This window comes from Artemia franciscana, chromosome 11 (genome assembly GCF_032884065.1).
Source record: "Artemia franciscana chromosome 11, ASM3288406v1, whole genome shotgun sequence".
In the NCBI taxonomy this organism is placed as follows: Eukaryota; Metazoa; Arthropoda; class Branchiopoda; order Anostraca; family Artemiidae; genus Artemia; species Artemia franciscana.
In genome coordinates, this window is record NC_088873.1 from 13,863,332 (window position 1) to 13,884,021 (window position 20,690).

General features: G+C 36.3%; 1 protein-coding gene across 1 annotated transcript in view; it reads left to right on the plus strand.

Moving 5' to 3' along the window:
• LOC136032848 (elongator complex protein 3) overlaps nt 1-20,690 on the plus strand; it is a 69,302-nt gene that overhangs the window by 25,830 nt on the left and 22,782 nt on the right. The window contains exon 6 of the mRNA XM_065713259.1: nt 5,924-6,033. Within this exon, the coding sequence (XP_065569331.1) occupies nt 5,924-6,033 (110 nt within the window). The remainder of the gene's footprint in view (nt 1-5,923; nt 6,034-20,690) is intronic.

The window sequence follows — 20,690 nt, forward strand, 5'->3', positions numbered from 1 at the left end:
ATATATACATATATATATATATATATATACATATATATATATATATATATATATATATATATATATATATATATATATATATATATATATATATATATATATATATATATATATATATATATATATATATATATATATATATGAAGTAAAAACTATATGTCACAAGGAGAAGGGTAGAGGATTGTAGCCCCCTAACAAATAGTATAGTTTCTAGGCATGTAACTATCATTCAATTGTCTTTAGCGTGAGTCTTTGAACAAATATTAGACTCTGTTTTATGACTTTCTACTTAGTGATAATTTGCCAACAGATACCTGAGTATTGTTCGACAAATGAAATACTTGTTCTTGGCTTAAGCTATGTATTTTTTTTTTTTTTTTGCTTGAAATGTTTTAATAAAATAATTTTACATGATATTTTACCAGAGATGCATAGATCTGTATAATCTTGACGGGGAAGTAAAAAAGGGATAAGGGAGAGGGGTGGATGAGGTGTTTGAAGCTTCAAATACTAGGATTTTTGTCCCAAATTTTAATATTTTTCATGGGAAGTAGTTCAGATCAATACCGTCACAGGTATGTAAGATCTTTCACATTCGAAATTAGATCTTAACCCCTTCCTCAAATGCACCCAAAGCAAACTTTCTTTCTGCTTTCATTTGACTCACTTTGACCTTTATTTGTTCCCCTCATCCAGCCCTGGAAGTTTGAACTTAATGCTTTAAGCCGTTGCTATGATTTGGCCGATATGCCTTAATGATAACCTTTGTGCCCATAGTGTGTTTTAATTTAGGTCGACTTCCCCTCAACGCTTCGTAAAATTTGCATCATGTTGCCCTTAACCTTATCCGCAATAAAAGTAGCAGCTGGAGTAGCTGTAGTGGTATTAGTTATAACGTACACATGCCGCCCTTTGGTCAATTGATCTTCCCCCAAAGCATGCCTAGAAAGTAAAAATTAATACCTTATGCCATTCCTGAAAAAGATTCTTTTCACAACCTTCGTGTACATAGTGTTGTCGGATTCAGTTAAACTTTCCCCTCATTATTCTCTTATATATTCACCTTCATACCTTTAGAAGTGCTAGTATCGTGGGGGTAGTTACCCCCCCCCCCCCAATTTGGAATTTTTTTTAATTTATCAAATAGCTTTAAAACTGTTGCTTATTTTAAGTGTCAAATTTGCTTTTTACTTTGTGAAGATGATGTTTTTTAAATTAATCCATGCTTTTTTTAACATAGGAAAACAAGAAAAATAGGGGCCCAATGCACTTTATAATGTCTTTTACATTAATATTTTTCCAAATATACTGCCCTTGAAACCTTATTATCAAGTAAAAATGTGAGCCTAGATGTTTTGCCACATTTACTCTGGTCAATTTTCCCCCCTGACATTTAAGGTGCATTTACTTCCTAAAATTTATCAGTTCAAGATTGGATTCTCTTCACAAGTTGAAATGAACACATCCTCTAAATTGGCAAAGAGGATAGAAACAGAGTCATTGAAGAATAAGAAGGTAGACATATAGTGAATACAATTTCCTGAATGAAAAGGAAATCATTGAAAAAGAAAATAAGACTTTGTGCTTTTTATAATGATATTTTTACTCAAATCAGTTGGTTTGGTCATGAAATTTGATAGAGGAGGATCCTCTCCAAGAATACTTTAATTGTCTAAATTTTTATTTCCAGTATTTAATTGAAACTATGATTCTAAGGATTCTAAGAGGATAGAAACAGAGTCATTGAAGAATAAGAAGGTAGACATATAGTGAATACAATTTCCTGAATGAAAAGGAAATCATTGAAAAAGAAAACAAGACTTAGTGCTTTTTATAATGATATTTTTACTTAAATCAGTTGGTTTGGTCATGAAATTTGGTAGAGGAGGATCCTCTCTAAGAATACTTTAATTGTCTAAATTTGTATTTCCAGTATTTAATTGAAACTCTGATTCTCTTATTTGTCATTGAAATGCGTAATAAGCGTAGATAATAATAGTTAATAGAAGCTCCAAATTCTGTTATTTGAAATTCCATGTTATTGTTATTATTTAAATTCTGTTACTGCTGTTTGTAAGTAACGAGAACATCCTATCTCTTACGTTTCGGATTCACATACTAATTCATAAATGTAAAACTGCCTCTATGTATAATACCATGCTGACTTCGTGCTATTTTCGCTTTTCTAAATATTTTCTTTAACCAGCTCAAAAAAATGAATTGACATAAATGTACTAAGAATTACTGCAGAAATTAGTTGCATTTCGCACAACGCCGGCGCTATTTGTGGGGCATTTATCTCTGCATCTGCATGCTGTACAAACTGTCTACTGAGAATAGAATAAAGCAAATATAAACAAAATTGTATATTTTTCTCATAGTTTAGAAATTTTGTGTGCAAGTATAAGCGGTACCAACCCATTCTCTTTTTCTATTTTTATCATTTATGTCATGCTGTACTAGGAGACCGAGTTTTGCTTGAGAAGGGAATTACAGACATAAAAACGATAGTCAGTGTACCCACCCCCTGGAAATGTTTACCCCTCATACTTTGATTTACAAAAGAAAAACTTTTGTGTAATTTTTAAATTAGTTTTTTTTCAACAAAGATAAAAAAGGGAAGGTAATTTTCGAACTCTAGGAGTCAATTTTCCCTTCCAATTGAAATCCTTGGCAATTTTTGATTAATTTGGGGTTTCTGCCACAATGATGACAAGAATTATTCAGATTTTCTGGATGTTCTTTGTCAAACAATGTCCAATGGATAAGTTAATAATTTTAACTTTATTTTTTAAATACTTTCAAATTTGAAATAAAATACAAAAAATACGAAAAAAAATACAGGGAGCCTTTTGGAAGACATTTTTTATATTTGAAGTCTGGTACCGAGTAATCTGATATCAATCTAATCGGACTTGCAATAGCAGTGGAATTGGTATGACGTCATTTTTAGTTATGAAATCTTTATAGAATGTACAGAAACCATAGTAGAGCAGATAATCTTGACGTCATTTTCTTTGTACAAACCATTGCATTGAGGAAATGATGACGTCACTCTTCTATATAAGAATATCGCTCGAGCTACGACAGTCAGTTGTAATTCTGAAAGCTCAAAGTGAGGTCAAGATGATATCTCTTGCAGAAAGAAATATTAACTATTACTTTTCGCCATTGGGGATTAAAAGTGAAAACGTTCTCTGCCACAAGTTCAACGACAAGAAATGCGACGTCCATCAGATGCAAAACATGGGTTCATTTGTTAAAGACCCAGAATTCCTGAGAAGAGGATATATTCTTGAGATGCAATCGAGGAAAAGAAAAGCAGAACCGTTTACTTTACCAGGTGCAGCAATAGTTTCAGATTCGGAGCCTCTCAAAAAGAAGCCATTTCCAGAAAGCTATAGTCAAAGGAGGATAAGTAAAATGTCCAACGTAATAAGATTTGGTAACGGTCTTACACATTCATTAGACCTTAGCAGTTATAAAATATCAGCAGAAGTAAAGGATAAACTGGTGTGTCTTTTGGGCCAAAAATTCGGTCTTCTCTTCGATAGGGACTATCAACTTAATAATCCGAATAAGTTGGCCTTTTTTGAATCATATTCGCCTCTTCTATATGAGAGTGATATTAACCCCTTTTCAGTGGTGGATTTGATCTCTATTTTAACTCCAAATAAATGGCTTACAACTAGAGCTGTATCGTTTGCCATAAACTTTGTAAGTCGATCATTTCAGAATGTCTATACTATAAGCTGCGATGCCAATCTCCCTCTTGTTTCTGCAACTCCACGACCAGACAAGCAGGAAGAATTATTAAAAGCATTTTACCAAGTGCCCAAACACTGTTCCGTGTTGCTCCTGCCTCTTTATGTGAAAGCGGGCCAATACATAAGTGATACTGGTAGAAACCATTTTATTTTGGCTGTGATAAATTTTAAAGAGTCTTGTTTTCACCTGATGGATGGCTTTAGTCCGTCGAACAGAAAGGAAGCAGCTATTATTCTGCAGAGGATTCAAGCTTTATGTCAAAATGACGAAAGATACTTAAAGCTATCCTGCAAAAGCTATCCTGTTCACAAGCAAAATGATATCTACAATTGTGGCATGTATGCTATTATTCATACAAATGAATATTTAGAAAAACAAATCAGTTCTGAGCACGTGCAGCCTGATTTCCCAATTCAGGAAGTGCTCCAAAGACTTAGACCGGAGCTATGCCTGCAGATTCTGGAGGACATGTGCATGGTTCACGACAGACATTTATTTTGTTATATTTGCGGTGACAAGCCAGAAGATAAAAAGCAGCTTCGGTGTGACCTGTGTGCTGCTGTAGTATGCAAAAGTCATGATTTCCATTCGTGCATGATGTGCAACCCAGGCTCTGATGAAGTTCTAAATGAAACAAATTTAGAAGGCTCAGAAAAAGCCCAAGATTCCAAGCCTCGTAATGAGCTAAATTCAGGCGACATTGCCGTTTACCAAAAAGAAGCAGATGGTCTTTTGAACACAGCCAAGGTAGTCAAACCAGCAGGACACCCTTGGTTATTACAGTTATCAACGGAATCTGGATCAATCATGCAGAGAAACAGAGTACACATATCTGATGCTCTACCTGCAGCATCAAAGTGCAAGAGGTATAGGACCAAACATGACACATATCACCCAAATGCCGAGTGTGGGGATGATCAAGCCGCCTGTATTATGAAAGAGATCCCATTTACTACTCCACCTATCAATACAGCTCCAAGAAATAAAGCTCCTTCCCATGTTTCCAGCAGCCCAATATCGCCTTCAAAAAGTGTCTTCGCAGAGGCTCCGTGCCACAGAACACGGTCTGGAAGATCAGTTAGGCCACCAAGGAAACTAGACCTTTAATATAGGAACTTGTGGCCAGAAGGTTGAAATTCAAAAGGTCTCACCCTATTTAGTGCCCTTTAAAATTCAATTTTGTGTCTTTTTAAAATTTATTCTAAATAAAATGATGTATATATTAATATTAGTGTTAATCCTCTTTTGTAAAGGAAATTAAGCACACCAAAGCGTGTAGCGCATGTATTACTTGTGAGTTACTTTTTCTGATTGGCTTGAAACTTTCAAAGGCTGTTGCCTCAACTAAAGGGAAAAGATATTTTTGCTTACCAAGGGGATAACCAGTTAGAAAACATTCGTTTTTTCGTTTTTTTTTTTTGTTTCCTTAATAAAAAAAAGAACTGGTATAGTTTTTTTTTTCTCCTGTAGACTATTTCTAAAGATTTCTAAATAATTATTATGAAACAGGTTAAAAATTAACATAAAGTTCTTCTTTAAGCGTAAATATTTGCCAAAAAAACTTGCTTTTCCTTCAAAAGCCTTTTTATCGCTCACATGTATACGCTCTTAGACTGTGGAAGAAAATTTTGTGTCTCTTCAGCCCTTTAGGTTAAATTTAAACTGTATAATAAAAATCGGTCCTTTAAACTGAGCCTTTGGCGAAACCATTCTGCTTAATAGCAACTAAATTCGTCTTGAATGCAATTGTATCCTTGCATGACTGTGCAAAATGAAAAAAGGATTGCCCAAAAGAAATATAGATATAATCATTGGTTATAGAAGTGTATGTGTAAATATTTGGGATGTTCGACTTTTACTACTGCTCACTGAATCTTAGTTGGGTGGCCTATAATTTACGTTATGATGACGTTTCTGATTCCCAAGTTTTAGGTGGCAAACTCGCTACTACTCTTAGTAATAATTTATGGTGCTCCAAGGGTGCCAATCAATCAATGAGAGTTGGAGCTTGCTTAGTTCGATTTAATTTTATCAAACGAGGCTTCCTTAGAATTAAGGCCCTCAGGCTCAATTAATTGCCCTCACGTTTAACTGCATGTCCATTATTCTTTACTTGTTGCAAAGAAGTCTTTTTTTAGTAATGTTTTATTTTTAGCTGTGACAGAAAGTTTTCATCTAGCGAAAGATTGTGGATTCAAAGTTGTTGCCCATATGATGCCCGATTTGCCAAATGTTGGTCTTGAAAGAGATGTGGAACAGTTCATAGTGAGTTTTAGTTAATCAAGGAAGTTGTTTCGCCACCCCAACACCTAGTTGGTGGGGTGCTTCGCGCCCCCCCAAGCCCCCCCCCCACGCGCGCGTAAATCGTTACGCGCCATATTAGTTACGCGGCATTGTAGTTGTGTCCCTGTGTCCCACCTACATATAAATAGATTATCAGGTTTACCGACTCTTGAACATGCAACATATAATTGCCCATGGGAAAAACTATCCGTATTCAGATCTATACCTCATTATTCTAATGATTGCCCTTGAGCTTTGTTGATGGTGATTGCTAATCAAACATTCCCTGTATCCCCATCGTCATTTATATATCCCCCCTGTGCCCCCCGGCGTCCCCGTTGTAGTTGTGTCCCTGTGTCCCAGTCGTCATTTATAGTCGACAAACATGACGTCAGTCGACACACAAACATGACGCCAGTCCACACACACGTCCCAGTCGTCATTTGTGTTCCGGTGTCCCAGTCTGTATTTTCTCTTTGAGTGTCCCGGTCGTCATTTATATTCCCTGCGTCCCGGTCTGACCTTTTTTAGTTTTTTTCTTCTTTTGTATTAATGCTAAAGCCAAGGTTCGAACCTGGAACCTATCGGACCTAAAACCTGAAACATAACGCTTTACCAATTCAGCTACTTCGGCTTGAATACATTTTACCTTTTTTTGTTTATTTTTATTTTTTTGTTTTCTTTTTCTCCTTTATTTTTCAGTTTTTTTCCTCTTTTTAGTTTTTTTTTCTTTTTCAGTTTTTAGTTTTTTATGGCACTTGATATTAACCAAGTGACATATAGCAATCGCCAATCGTCTGTCGGTCTGTCTGTCGGTCCCGGTTTTGCTACTTTAGGCACTTCCAGGTAAGCTAGGACGATGAAATTTGGCAAGCGTATCAGGGACCGGACCAGATTAAATTAGAAATAGTCGTTTTCCCGATTTGACCATCTGGGGGGGAGTAGGGGGCCGGTTAATTCGCAAAAAATAGAAAAAATGAAGTATTTTTAACTTATGAGTGGGTGATTGGATCTTAATGAAATTTCATATTTGGAATGATATTGTGTCTCAGAGCTCTTATTTTAAATCCCAACCGGATCTGATGACATTGGGGGGAATTGGAGGGGGGAAACCTAAAGTCCCGGTTTTGCTACTTTAGGTACTTCCAGGTAAGCTAGGACGATGAAATTTGGCAAGCGTATCAGGGACCGGACCAGATAACTAATAAAAAAAATAAAAAAGCTAAAAAACTAAAAAAACTAAAAAAAGGTAAAAAACTAAAAAAACTAAAAACTAAAAAAAAACTAAAAAAAAGGAAAAAACTGAAAAATAAGCTAGAATAAAGGTAAAAACCAATAAAAAACTAAAAAAAAACTGAAAAAAACTAAAAAAAGGCAAAAACTACAAAAAAAAACTAAAAACTAATAAAAAAAGTAAAAAAGCTAAAAAACTAAAAAAACTAAAAAAACTAAAAAAAGGTAAAAAACTAAAAAAAATAAAAAATAAAAAAAAAATAAAAAAAGGAAAAAACTGAAAAATAAGCTAAAATAAAGGTAAAAACCAATAAAAAACTAAAAAGAAAAAAAGGAAAAAACTAAAAAAAATTTTCATCTAAAAAACTAAAAAAAACTAAAAAAGGTAAAAACTAAAAGAACTAAAAAAGAAAAAAATAAATGACGACACTCAAAGAGAAAGCGACCAGGACAAAAGGAATGTTCGATTAGCAATCAACAAAGCACCGGGACACAGGGAGTATAAATGACGACCAGGACATAAGTAAAAAAAAAAAACTAACAAAACTAAAAAGGAGGGGATAAAAGATAGGAAATTGTAATTCGCCAAACTACCATCATGCTTTCAAATATTATCTTTATTACCTCATAGTGAAGATGACTGTATCTGGAAAGCTTGGGATTTCAGGTTCTATTCCGCGGGGCGCGAGGTAATTCTACAGATGTATTAATCATTATAACTTTTAAAATCTTAGTTTTCATTTTTAATTATAATTCTTTTAATGTATGACATGGTTAAAATTTATAGTTCAAAGAGTGATTTATTGCTCTTTGGAAATTTAAAAGCCGTATCTGATATTTGAAAATAATTTCCATTTGTCTGAAATAACAAGCAGGATTCAGAGGAGTAGTAAGCAGGGCACTGTCTATTCAGTCATACTTTGATCCTCCATTGTATATTATTCTGCTGATCCTCTTTTTGAGCAAAGCATAGCAAAATATTTTCGGCAGCCACTTCAAATATGTCAAAATGCCAAATACGCCGTTTTGGCGTAATAACGACGAGTTCATGATGACATCATTGTTATAAACCATGGGACTCCAGAAATGTTGCGTAATTAACACCCTGTCTAATTTTTGGAACAATGCTCAATATTGTTTTGTCTAAACTGTTCTAATTTGTCGAACTAATCTGTCTAACTTAGAACTGGGATTCAGCAACTATTTTGAATTAATTTTCGTTTGAATGCGCCCTTTCCCTATCTTCCAGGACCATTATTTCGATATAATCATCCCTTGAAAAAAAGAACAAATAAAAACGCATCCGTGATCTTTGTTCTGGCAGAAAATGCAAAATATATAGGAGGAGGAAACATCTGCTAAATATGGTGGTTTTTAGGGGACTTGGTATTTCCCACCTATTTGAAAAATCAGGCCAATTTTCTCACGCTGGTAACTTCTATTTGGAATCAGCATATTCTTTTGATGTATCTAATGATATCAGAATTCCTTTTTCTAGAGTTTCGGTTACTATTGAGCCGAGTCGCTCCTTACTTACAACTTGATTATTTTTGATTATATTTAATGAACATAAGGGGGGAGGTAGTGGAAAACTAAAAAATATAAACAAGTAAAGTAAATTGTCGTTGAAAATCGAGTAGGAAAATGTGTTTTCCTGTGAATTTTCCGAGGACAATTGTTCTCAGAATTTGTGTGTTCATTGTATATCCTTACGTAATGCATAGCAATAACATACCGCAGCCAGCGTATCCATCCCCTCCTTGATAATTCCCACTCATGTTCCACCTTGATAATTCCACCTGTGCCTTAGAATGGAAATTGGAATTTTTTTTAGGTATGGTGTAACTACCAATGCTTGTAAATTGGTTGGTAGCTTCTCGCTTTATCAGTTCTCTGCTTGAGATTTCAAATATTGGATTGTAAGTAAAATTTTGGACAAATTTTGATTATTTGGTCAAAATTTTAGATGAACAGTAGTTTTGTTGAATAAGTTCTTTATAATAATTTTACTAAAGAAATTCGGTGGGCAGAGACGGGTATTATTGTTCATCTGGATAGAAGTTCTGCATAAATTGGTCTTCTAAGGGGCTGAAGCCATCATGACCTCCACAATAGTATTCTCTGATGTTTAAATATTTTGTATGCGTTGGCTTAAATACATTTGAAATTTTTGTATAGTAAAAGAGGAAAATCAACTTTAAAAATCAGTGAAAATAAAGCTCTTGGTAGAACTTGTTACCAGCCATTCCTAAGGCCCAGGATGCCCCGCCTGGCCTTATCCCCTCTGTGCCTGGAGAAACATTAATACAATATTTATATAGGTCCATTAATTTGTAGATGTAGATGTCCCGCACAGCCCTTTGGGCAAAGACTGTAAGTTAGGCAATTCGTTCATTGTTTACACATTGTAATGTTTTTGAGAAAGGTATGTATGTTTGACCATCTACTTTCCAAAAGACGAAGAGTATTCAGGTGAGACTTTCAGAGAATGGAAAGTGTTCAGGAGTGTTGAACTAAATCAAAATACCGTATGTGTATATGAGTTGTCAATAGGCTGTAACTGAGGAATGTCTAAGTATATAAATTTGGAACTTTCAGGAAATGATGAAGGAAATGGTCAATTGATTGAAGAATTGATAATCTTTGTGTTTTATGAGTAAATTTCTTGGTAGATCTCAAATAGGCCGAGCGCCAGAAGCTAGGAGTTATAATTAAATATAAGAACTTCTTCCTAACCAATTCGTCCTTCCACTATTCATAATTGACCTTAAGCTTGGTACTGAATATGCTCCATCCGCTAGTTACCAATGGTCCAGTGGCATATTAATTGTCTCCCACGAAACTAAAATCAAGCAATCTGAGCAACAAAATATTTTATCTTCTAATCATGGTTTCAGCTGTCGCTGCAATCTAGTAAAGGACGAACCACGGCCCATATTAGCCAGAAATTAAAAAAGATGTGAACGTTTCAAGCTGATTCAGGAGTGGTAACTACTGTCTAGACTAGTCTAAATAGTAAAATTTTATTTTGAAAACCAATTTTGGGAATTCCGAAAGATATCATAAAACGCCTAAAAGATGGCGCTGGATCGAAACAAAAAACACTATTGGAATCATCATGGTCGAAAACCTTTTGCTCAAACCTTACAGTCCCCTGGTTGTTATGGAAGTGTTGTGGTATAACGTCTGTGTCGGTCCATCATAAATATATGCTCTACTCTCCATAATAGAAGTTTTCAAAAGCGTATACGTGGCAGAGCAAAGTTAACGAGCAATATGGCTAGCATTCTAGCTATATTGTTTCTCATCAGAGCTACCTACAGTAGGGGGAGTAATTGAAATAGCACTTTATTAGACGTACTGTTACCATGTGGAATGACCTTCCAGAAGCTATGCAAAAAAAGAAACTGCTTATTTGCTTTAATATAAGGTTGAATAAATATTTACAGGTGAATAAAAAGTTACTTGTCTGGACGACTTGTGCTTTTCTTTAAATTTGACTTTTGGAAACCTGCATGGTATTTGACTCCTTTTGGAATTATTATGCACTCAAGATATGCAAAAAAAGAAGACACCATCCACTTACCTCGCCAGCGCTTATGGTTGCTTAGAGAATTGGGCCAAAAAATTTAGTTTATTTAGGTTTAAGCCTTTTAGCACATCCATCTTAATATTCACCTCCCAACCCATAAAGGTTACGCAATGTATTCTTTATCGACTGGTGAAAAAAAATACAGGGAGCCTTTTGGAAGACATTTTTTATATTTGAAGTCTGGTACCGAGTAATCTGATATCAATCTAATCGGACTTGCAATAGCAGTGGAATTGGTATGACGTCCATTTTTAGTTATGAAATCTTTATAGAATGTACAGAACCATAGTAGAGCAGATAATCTTGACGTCATTTTCTTTGTACAAACCATTGCATTGAGGAAATGATGACGTCAATCTTCTATATAAGAATATCGCTCGAGCTACGACAGTCAGTTTGTATTCTGAAAGCTCAAAGTGAGGTCAAGATGATATCTCTTGCAGAAAGAAATATTAACTATTACTTTCGCCATTGGGGATTAAAAGTGAAAACGTTCTCTGCCACAAGTTCAACGACAAGAAATGCGACGTCCATCAGATGCAAAACATGGGTTCATTTGTTAAAGACCCAGAATTCTGAGAAGAGGATATATTCTTGAGATGCAATCGAGGAAAAGAAAAGCAGAACCGTTTACTTTACCAGGTGCAGCAATAGTTTCAGATTCGGAGCCTCTCAAAAAGAAGCCATTTCCAGAAAGCTATAGTCAAAGGAGGATAAGTAAAATGTCCAACGTAATAAGATTTGGTAACGGTCTTACACATTCATTAGACCTTAGCAGTTATAAAATATCAGCAGAAGTAAAGGATAAACTGGTGTGTCTTTTGGGCCAAAAATTCGGTCTTCTCTTCGATAGGGACTATCAACTTAATAATCCGAATAAGTTGGCCTTTTTTGAATCATATTCGCCTCTTCTATATGAGAGTGATATTAACCCCTTTTCAGTGGTGGATTTGATCTCTATTTTAACTCCAAATAAATGGCTTACAACTAGAGCTGTATCGTTTGCCATAAACTTTGTAAGTCGATCATTTCAGAATGTCTATACTATAAGCTGCGATGCCAATCTCCCTCTTGTTTCTGCAACTCCACGACCAGACAAGCAGGAAGAATTATTAAAAGTATTTTACCAAGTGCCCAAACACTGTTCCGTGTTGCTCCTGCCTCTTTATGTGAAAGCGGGCCAATACATAAGTGATACTGGTAGAAACCATTTTATTTTGGCTGTGATAAATTTTAAAGAGTCTTGTTTTCACCTGATGGATGGCTTTAGTCCGTCGAACAGAAAGGAAGCAGCTATTATTCTGCAGAGGATTCAAGCTTTATGTCAAAATGACGAAAGATACTTAAAGCTATCCTGCAAAAGCTATCCTGTTCACAAGCAAAATGATATCTACAATTGTGGCATGTATGCTATTATTCATACAAATGAATATTTAGAAAAACAAATCAGTTCTGAGCACGTGCAGCCTGATTTCCCAATTCACGAAGTGCTCCAAAGACTTAGACCGGAGCTATGCCTGCAGATTCTGGAGGACATGTGCATGGTTCACGACAGACATTTATTTTGTTATATTTGCGGTGACAAGCCAGAAGATAAAAAGCAGCTTCGGTGTGACCTGTGTGCTGCTGTAGTATGCAAAAGTCATGATTTCCATTCGTGCATGATGTGCAACCCAGGCTCTGATGAAGTTCTAAATGAAACAAATTTAGAAGGCTCAGAAAAAGCCCAAGATTCCAAGCCTCGTAATGAGCTAAATTCAGGCGACATTGCCGTTTACCAAAAAGAAGCAGATGGTCTTTTGAACACAGCCAAGGTAGTCAAACCAGCAGGACACCCTTGGTTATTACAGTTATCAACGGAATCTGGATCAATCATGCAGAGAAACAGAGTACACATATCTGATGCTCTACCTGCAGCATCAAAGTGCAAGAGGTATAGGACCAAACATGACACATATCACCCAAATGCCGAGTGTGGGGATGATCAAGCCGCCTGTATTATGAAAGAGATCCCATTTACTACTCCACCTATCAATACAGCTCCAAGAAATAAAGCTCCTTCCCATGTTTCCAGCAGCCCAATATCGCCTTCAAAAAGTGTCTTCGCAGAGGCTCCGTGCCACAGAACACGGTCTGGAAGATCAGTTAGGCCACCAAGGAAACTAGACCTTTAATATAGGAACTTGTGGCCAGAAGGTTGAAATTCAAAAGGTCTCACCCTATTTAGTGCCCTTTAAAATTCAATTTTGTGTCTTTTTAAAATTTATTCTAAATAAAATGATGTATATATTAATATTAGTGTTAATCCTCTTTTGTAAAGGAAATTAAGCACACCAAAGCGTGTAGCGCATGTATTACTTGTGAGTTACTTTTTCTGATTGGCTTGAAACTTTCAAAGGCTGTTGCCTCAACTAAAGGGAAAAGATATTTTTGCTTACCAAGGGGATAACCAGTTAGAAAACATTCGTTTTTTCGTTTTTTTTTGTTTCCTTAATAAAAAAAAGAACTGGTATAGTTTTTTTTTTCTCCTGTAGACTATTTCTAAAGATTTCTAAATAATTATTATGAAACAGGTTAAAAATTAACATAAAGTTCTTCTTTAAGCGTAAATATTTGCCAAAAAAACTTGCTTTTCCTTCAAAAGCCTTTTTATCGCTCACATGTATACGCTCTTAGACTGTGGAAGAAAATTTTGTGTCTCTTCAGCCCTTTAGGTTAAATTTAAACTGTATAATAAAAATCGGTCCTTTAAACTGAGCCTTTGGCGAAACCATTCTGCTTAATAGCAACTAAATTCGTCTTGAATGCAATTGTATCCTTGCATGACTGTGCAAAATGAAAAAAGGATTGCCCAAAAGAAATATAGATATAATCATTGGTTATAGAAGTGTATGTGTAAATATTTGGGATGTTCGACTTTTACTACTGCTCACTGAATCTTAGTTGGGTGGCCTATAATTTACGTTATGATGACGTTTCTGATTCCCAAGTTTTAGGTGGCAAACTCGCTACTACTCTTAGTAATAATTTATGGTGCTCCAAGGGTGCCAATCAATCAATGAGAGTTGGAGCTTGCTTAGTTCGATTTAATTTTATCAAACGAGGCTTCAGAAAGTTTTCATCTAGCGAAAGATTGTGGATTCAAAGTTGTTGCCCATATGATGCCTGATTTGCCAAATGTTGGTCTTGAAAAAGATGTGGAACAGTTCATGGGGGGGTTATTTCTGAAAAATTAGAAAAAATGAGGCATTTTTAACTTACGAACGGGTGATTGCATCTCCATGAAATTTGATATTTAGAAGGATATCGTGTCTCAAAGCTCTTATTTTAAATCCTGACCGGATCTGGTGACATTGGGGGAAGTTTGGGGTGGGGAAACCTAAAATGATGAAAAACGCTTACATTGGAGGGATTGGGATGAAACTTGGTTGGAAAAATAAGCAAAAGTCTTACATACGTGATTTACATAATTGGAACGGATCCGCTCAATCTGGGGGGGGGGGTAATTCTGAAAAATAAGAAAAAATGACGTAGTTTTAACTTACGAAAGAGTGATCGGATCTTCATGAAACTTCATATTTAGAAGGACCTCGTAACTCAGATATCTTATTTTTAATCTCAACCGATCAAGCGTAATTGGGGGGAGGGGGCAGTTGAGGGGACCGGAAATCTTAGAAAATACTTAAAGCGGTGAGATCAGGATGAAACTGGATGGGAAGAATAGAAACCTGTCTAAGATACGTGACTGACATAACTGGACCGGATCTGCTCTCTTTGGTGGAATTGGGGGGGGGGTATTTTGAAAATTGAGGTATTTGTAACTTACGAAAGGGTGACCAGATCTTAATGAAATTTGATATTTAGAAGGATCTTGTGCTTTAAAGTTCTAATTTCAAATTCCGACCAGATCCTGTGACATTCGGGGGAGTTGGAGGGGGAAACCGGAATTCTTGGAAAACATGAAAATTGGGGTATTTTCCTTACGAGTAGATGATCGGATCGTAATGAAATTTGATTTTTTAGAAGGAATTCATGTCTCAGAGCTCTTATTTCAAATCCCGACCAGATCTTTTGACATTGGGGGGAGTTGGAGGCGGAAATCTTGGAAAAACACTTGGAGTGGAGGAATCGGGATGAAGCTTGGTGGATAGAATAAACAAATGTCCTTGATAAGTGATTGACAGAATCGTACTGGATTCGCTCTCTTTGGGGGAGTTGGGGGGAGGGTTCAGTGATTTGGCGATTTCGGTGCTTCTGGACGTGCTAGCGCGATGAAAATTGGTAGGCTTGTCAGGGAGCTGCACAATTTGACTTGATATAGTCATTTTCCCAGATTCGACCATCTGGGGGGCAAAAGGGAGAGGAAAAATTAGAAGGACTTTGTGACTCAGAGCTCTTATTTTAAATCTTGACCGGCATTAAGCCTCTTATTTTCCTTTTTAAATCAATCTATTGATTCATAGAATTTTGTTAGAGCTCATACCATATGATCTCTTGGCTCTTAGCTCTTCTCGCCTCGTCACAAGTGCCATATGAGCTCTTAGCTCTTGTTTAGTTTTTATGGCACTTGGTATTAACCAAGTGACATATAACAATCGCCAATTCTGTCGGTCTGTCGGTCCCGGTTTTGCTACTTTAGGCACTTCCAGGTAAGCTAGGACGATGAAATTTGGCAGGCGTATCAGGGACGAGACCAGCTTAAATTAGAAGTAGTCGTTTTCCCAATTTGACCATCTGGGGGGGAGTGGGGGCCGGTTAATTCGGAAAAATAGAAAAATTAAAGTATTTTTAACTTACGAACTGTTGATCAGATCTTAATGAAATTTGATATTTGGAAAGATATCGTGTCTCAGAGCTGTTATTTTAAATCCCGACCGGTGACATTGAAGAGGAGGGATATGGGAGGGGGAAACCTAAAATCTTGGAAAACACTTAGAGTGGAGGGATTAGGATGAAACTTGGTGGGAAAAATAAGCACAAGTCCTAGATACATGATTGACATAACCGGAACGGATCCACTCTCTTTGGGGTGGTTGGGGGGGGGGCAATTCTGAAAAATTAAAAAATGAGGTATTTTTAACTTACGAACAGGTGATCGGATCTCAATGAAATTCGATATTTAGAAGGTTGGTGTCTTAGAGCTCTTATTTTAAATCCCGACCAGATCTGGTGACCTTGGGGGGGGGGGGTTGGGAGGGGGAAACCTAAAACTTGGGAAAAACTTAGAGTGGAGGGATCGGGATGAAACTTGGTGGGAATATTAAGCACAAGTCCTAGATACATGATTGACATAACCGGAACAGATCCGCTCTTTTTGGGGTAGTTGGGGGGGGGGTAATTCTGAAAAATTAGAAAAAATGAGGTATTTTTAATTTACGAACGGGTGATCGGATGTCAATGAAATTTGATATTTAGAAGGATATCGTGTCTCTGAGCTCTTATTTTAAAACCGACCGGATCTGGTGACACTTGGGGGGGGGGAAGTTGGGAGGGGAAACCTAAAACTTTGAAAACACTTAGAGTGGAGGGATCGGGATGAAACTTGGTGGGAAAAATAAGCACAAGTCCTAGATACATGATTGACATAACCGGAACGGATCCGCTCTCTTTGGGGTAGTTGGGGGAGGGGTTAATTCTGAAAAATTAAAAAAAATAAGGTATTTTTAACTTACGAACGGGTGATCGGATCTCAATGAAATTTGATATTTAGAAGGATATCGTATCTCAAAGCTTTTATTTTAAATCCTGACCGGATCTGGTTACATTGGGGGAAGTTTGGGGTGGGGAACCTAAAATCATGGAAAACGCTTAGATTGGAGGGATCGGGATGAAACTTGGTGGGGAAAATAAGAGCAGAAGTCTTACATACGTGATTTACATAATTGGAACAGATCCACTCTATTGGGGGGGGGGCTAATTCTGAAAAATAAGAAAAAATGACGTAATTTTAACTTACGAAGGAGTGATCGGATCTTCATGAAACTTCATATTTAGAAGGACCTCGTAACTCAGATCTCTTATTTTAAATCTCAACCGGATCAAGCGTAATTGGGGGGGGGGGCAGTTGGGGGGACCGGAAATCTTAGAAAATTCTTAAAGCGGTGATATCAGGATAAAACTGGATGGGAAGAATAGAAACCTGTCTAAGATACGTGACTGACATAACCGGACCGGATCTGCTCTCTTTGGTGGAATTGGGGGGGGGGGTAATTTGAAATTTGAGGTATTTTTAACTTACGAAAGGGTGACCAGATATTAATGAAATTTTGATATTTCAAAGCACAAGAAGTATCTTGTGCTTTGAAGTTCTAATTTTAAATTCCTACCAGATCCTGTGACATTGGGTGGAGTTGGAGGGGGAAACTGGAATTCTTGGAAAACGTGAAAATTGGGATATTTTTATCTTACGAATAGATGATCGGATCTTAATGAAATTTGATTTTTAGAAGGAATTCATGTCTCAGACCTCTTATTTCAAATCCCAACCAGATCTTTTTACATTGGGGGGAGTTGGAGGGGGAAATCTTGGAAAAACACTTGGAGTGGAGGAATCGGGATGAAGCTTGGTGGATAGAATAAACAAATGTCCTTGATACGTAATTGACAGAATCGTACTGGATTCGCTCTCTTTGGGGGAGTTGGGGGGAGGGTTCAGTGATTTGGCGAGTTTGGTGCTTCTGGACGTGCTAGGACGATTAAAATTGGTAGGCGTGTCAGGGAGCTGCACAATTTGACTTGATAAAGTCGTTTTCCCAGATTCGACCATCTGGGGCTAAAGGGAGAGGAAAAATTAGAAAAAAATAGGTATTTATAACTTACGAGTGGGTGATCGGATCATAATGAATTTTGATATTTAGAAGGACATCGTGACTCAGAGCTCTTATTTTAAATTCTGACCGGCATTAAGCCTCTTATTTTCCTTTTTAAATCAATCTATTGATTCATAGAATTTTGTCAGAGCTCATACCATATGATCTCTTGGCTCTTAGCTCTTCCCCCCCCCCAAGCCCCCCCGCGCGCGTAAGTCGTTACGCGCCATTGTAGTTGTGTCCCTATGTCCCACCTGTGAATATAGATTTATATATATATACTAGCTGTTGGGGTGGCGCTTCGCGCCACCCCAACACCTAGTTGGTGGGGGCGCTTCGCGCTCCCCCAAGCCCCCCCGCGCGCGTAAGTCGTTGCGCGCCATATTAGTTACGCGCCATTGTAGTTGTGTCCCTATGTCCCACCTGTGAATATAGATAGATATATTATATATATGTTTTTAACTACGTAAAACTTGCGAATATACAACATTCTTTGCTGTCCCATTGTCTGTGCATATAAATAGATTGTCAGGTTTACCGACTCTTGAACATGCAACATATAATAGTCCATTGGAAAACAATCCGTATTCAGATCTATACCTCATGATTCTAATGATTGCCCTTGAGCTTTGTTGATGGTGATTGCTAATCGACCATTCCCTGTCCCGGTGTCCCGGTCGTCATTTATATTCCCCTGTTTTTTTTTAGTTTTTTAGCCTTTTTATTTTTTTTATTAGTTTTTAGTTTTTTTTGTAGTTTTTGCCTTTTTTTAGTTTTTTCAGCTTTTTTTTTTAGTTTTTAGTTTTTTACCTTTTTTAGCCTAACCAGGATTTGAACCTGGGACCTTCATTCTCCGTTCTGACACCCTCTCTCACCGAGTGACTACTCCAGCATGTTCATTTTGGTGTTTTAAATGGTATATTATTAACCAAATTAATGTGTTTTACAATATACTAAGCATCGTCATAACAAAAATGACGACAACTAATTTCATGACGTCAGCCGACACAGAAACATGACGTCACCTGATCTACAGATCCACAGACAGACAACTTATTTTTATATATATATATATATCGAGTGACGTCATGTTTGTGTGTCGACTGACGTCATATTTGTCGACTGACGAAATTACAGACCGGGACATTGGGACACAAATGACGACCGGGACACCGAGACATAGGGAATATAAATGACGACTGGGACACTCAAAGAGAAAGCGACCGGGACACAAGGAATGTTCGATTAGCAATCACCATCAACAAAGCACCGGGACACAAATGACGACCGGGACACAGGGAATATAAATGACGACCAGGACACTCAAAGAGAAATTGCAGACCGGGACACCGGAACACAAATGACGACCGAGACGCAGGGAATATAAATGACGACCGCGACACTCAAAGAGAAATTACAGACTGGGACTCCGGGACACAAATGACGACCGGGACACAGGGAAACAACAACAACGGGGACGCCGGGGGCACAGGGGGATATATAAATGACGACGGGGACACAGGGAATGTTCGATTAGCAATCACCATCAACAAAGCTCAAGGGCAATCATTAGAATAATGAGGTATAGATCTGAATACAGATTGTTTTTCCCATGGATAATTATATGTTGCATGTTCAAGAGTCGGTAAACCTGACATTCTATTTATATGCACAGACAATGCACACAAGGGGACAGCCAAGAATGTTGTATATTCGCAAGTTTTACGTAGTTAAAAACATATATATATATATATATATATATATATATATATATATATATATATATATATATATATATATATATATATATATATATATATATATATATATATATATATATATATATATATATATATATATATATATATATATATATATATATATATATTCACAGGTGGGACATAGGGACACAACTACAATGGCGCGTAACGACTTACGTGCTCGGGGGGGCTTGGGGGGCGCGAAGCGCCCCCACCAACTAGGTGTTAGGGTGGCGCGAAGCGCCACCCCAACAGCTAGTATATATATAAAAATAAGTTGTATGTGTGTTATGTCTGTCTGTCTGTCTGTCTGTCAGTCGAGTGACGTCATTATATGACGTCTGAATTATTTCATCATATACCAATTCAAAAACGAATGTATTCAAGCTGAAGTAGCTGAGTTGGTAAAGCGTTATGTTCCAGGTTCCAGGTCCGAGAGGTTCCAGGTTCGAATCTTGGCTTTAGCATTAATACAAAAGAAGAAAAAAAAATAAAAAAGGTAAAAACTAAAAAAAAAAAATACTAAAAAAACTAAAAAAGCTAAAAAACTAAAAAAAAAGGTAAAAAACTAAAAACTAAAAAAAAGGGACACAACTACAATGGCGCGTAACGACTTACGCGCGCGGGGCAACTAGGATTTTGGGTGGCGCAAAGCGCCACCCCAACAGCTAGTATATATATATATATATATATATATATATATATATATATATATATATATATATATATATATATATATATATATATATATGTGTATATGTATATATATATGTATATATATATATATATATATATATATATATATATATATATATATATATATATATATATATATATATATATATATATATATGTATATATATATATATCCAAAATTACACTTTACCAGCATATAGCACAGTCTTTTTTTAGAATTAATCGCCGTAATTTTTTTCTTGTTTTCAGGAATTTTTCATTTGCATTTTTTGAAAGTAGGCTTTACATTAAAATATACTTAAATATCTGAAAAATGACTAGGAATCCAAAGACTTCAAAATTTAGCCTGCCAAAGAAACAATGAAAAGTAATATGTTTAATAATTGCCGAATTATTTGTATTAATTCCTTTTCTTATGTACTCTAGTATATATAAAGAGTGAGATGATCTGTGTCGTATTGCTCGTTTTAATCTCAATTTTGATAATTTCCAGTGTTGTTTTTATAGTTTTTATAACAGTCCAAAATAGGGATCTATATAAAAAATAAG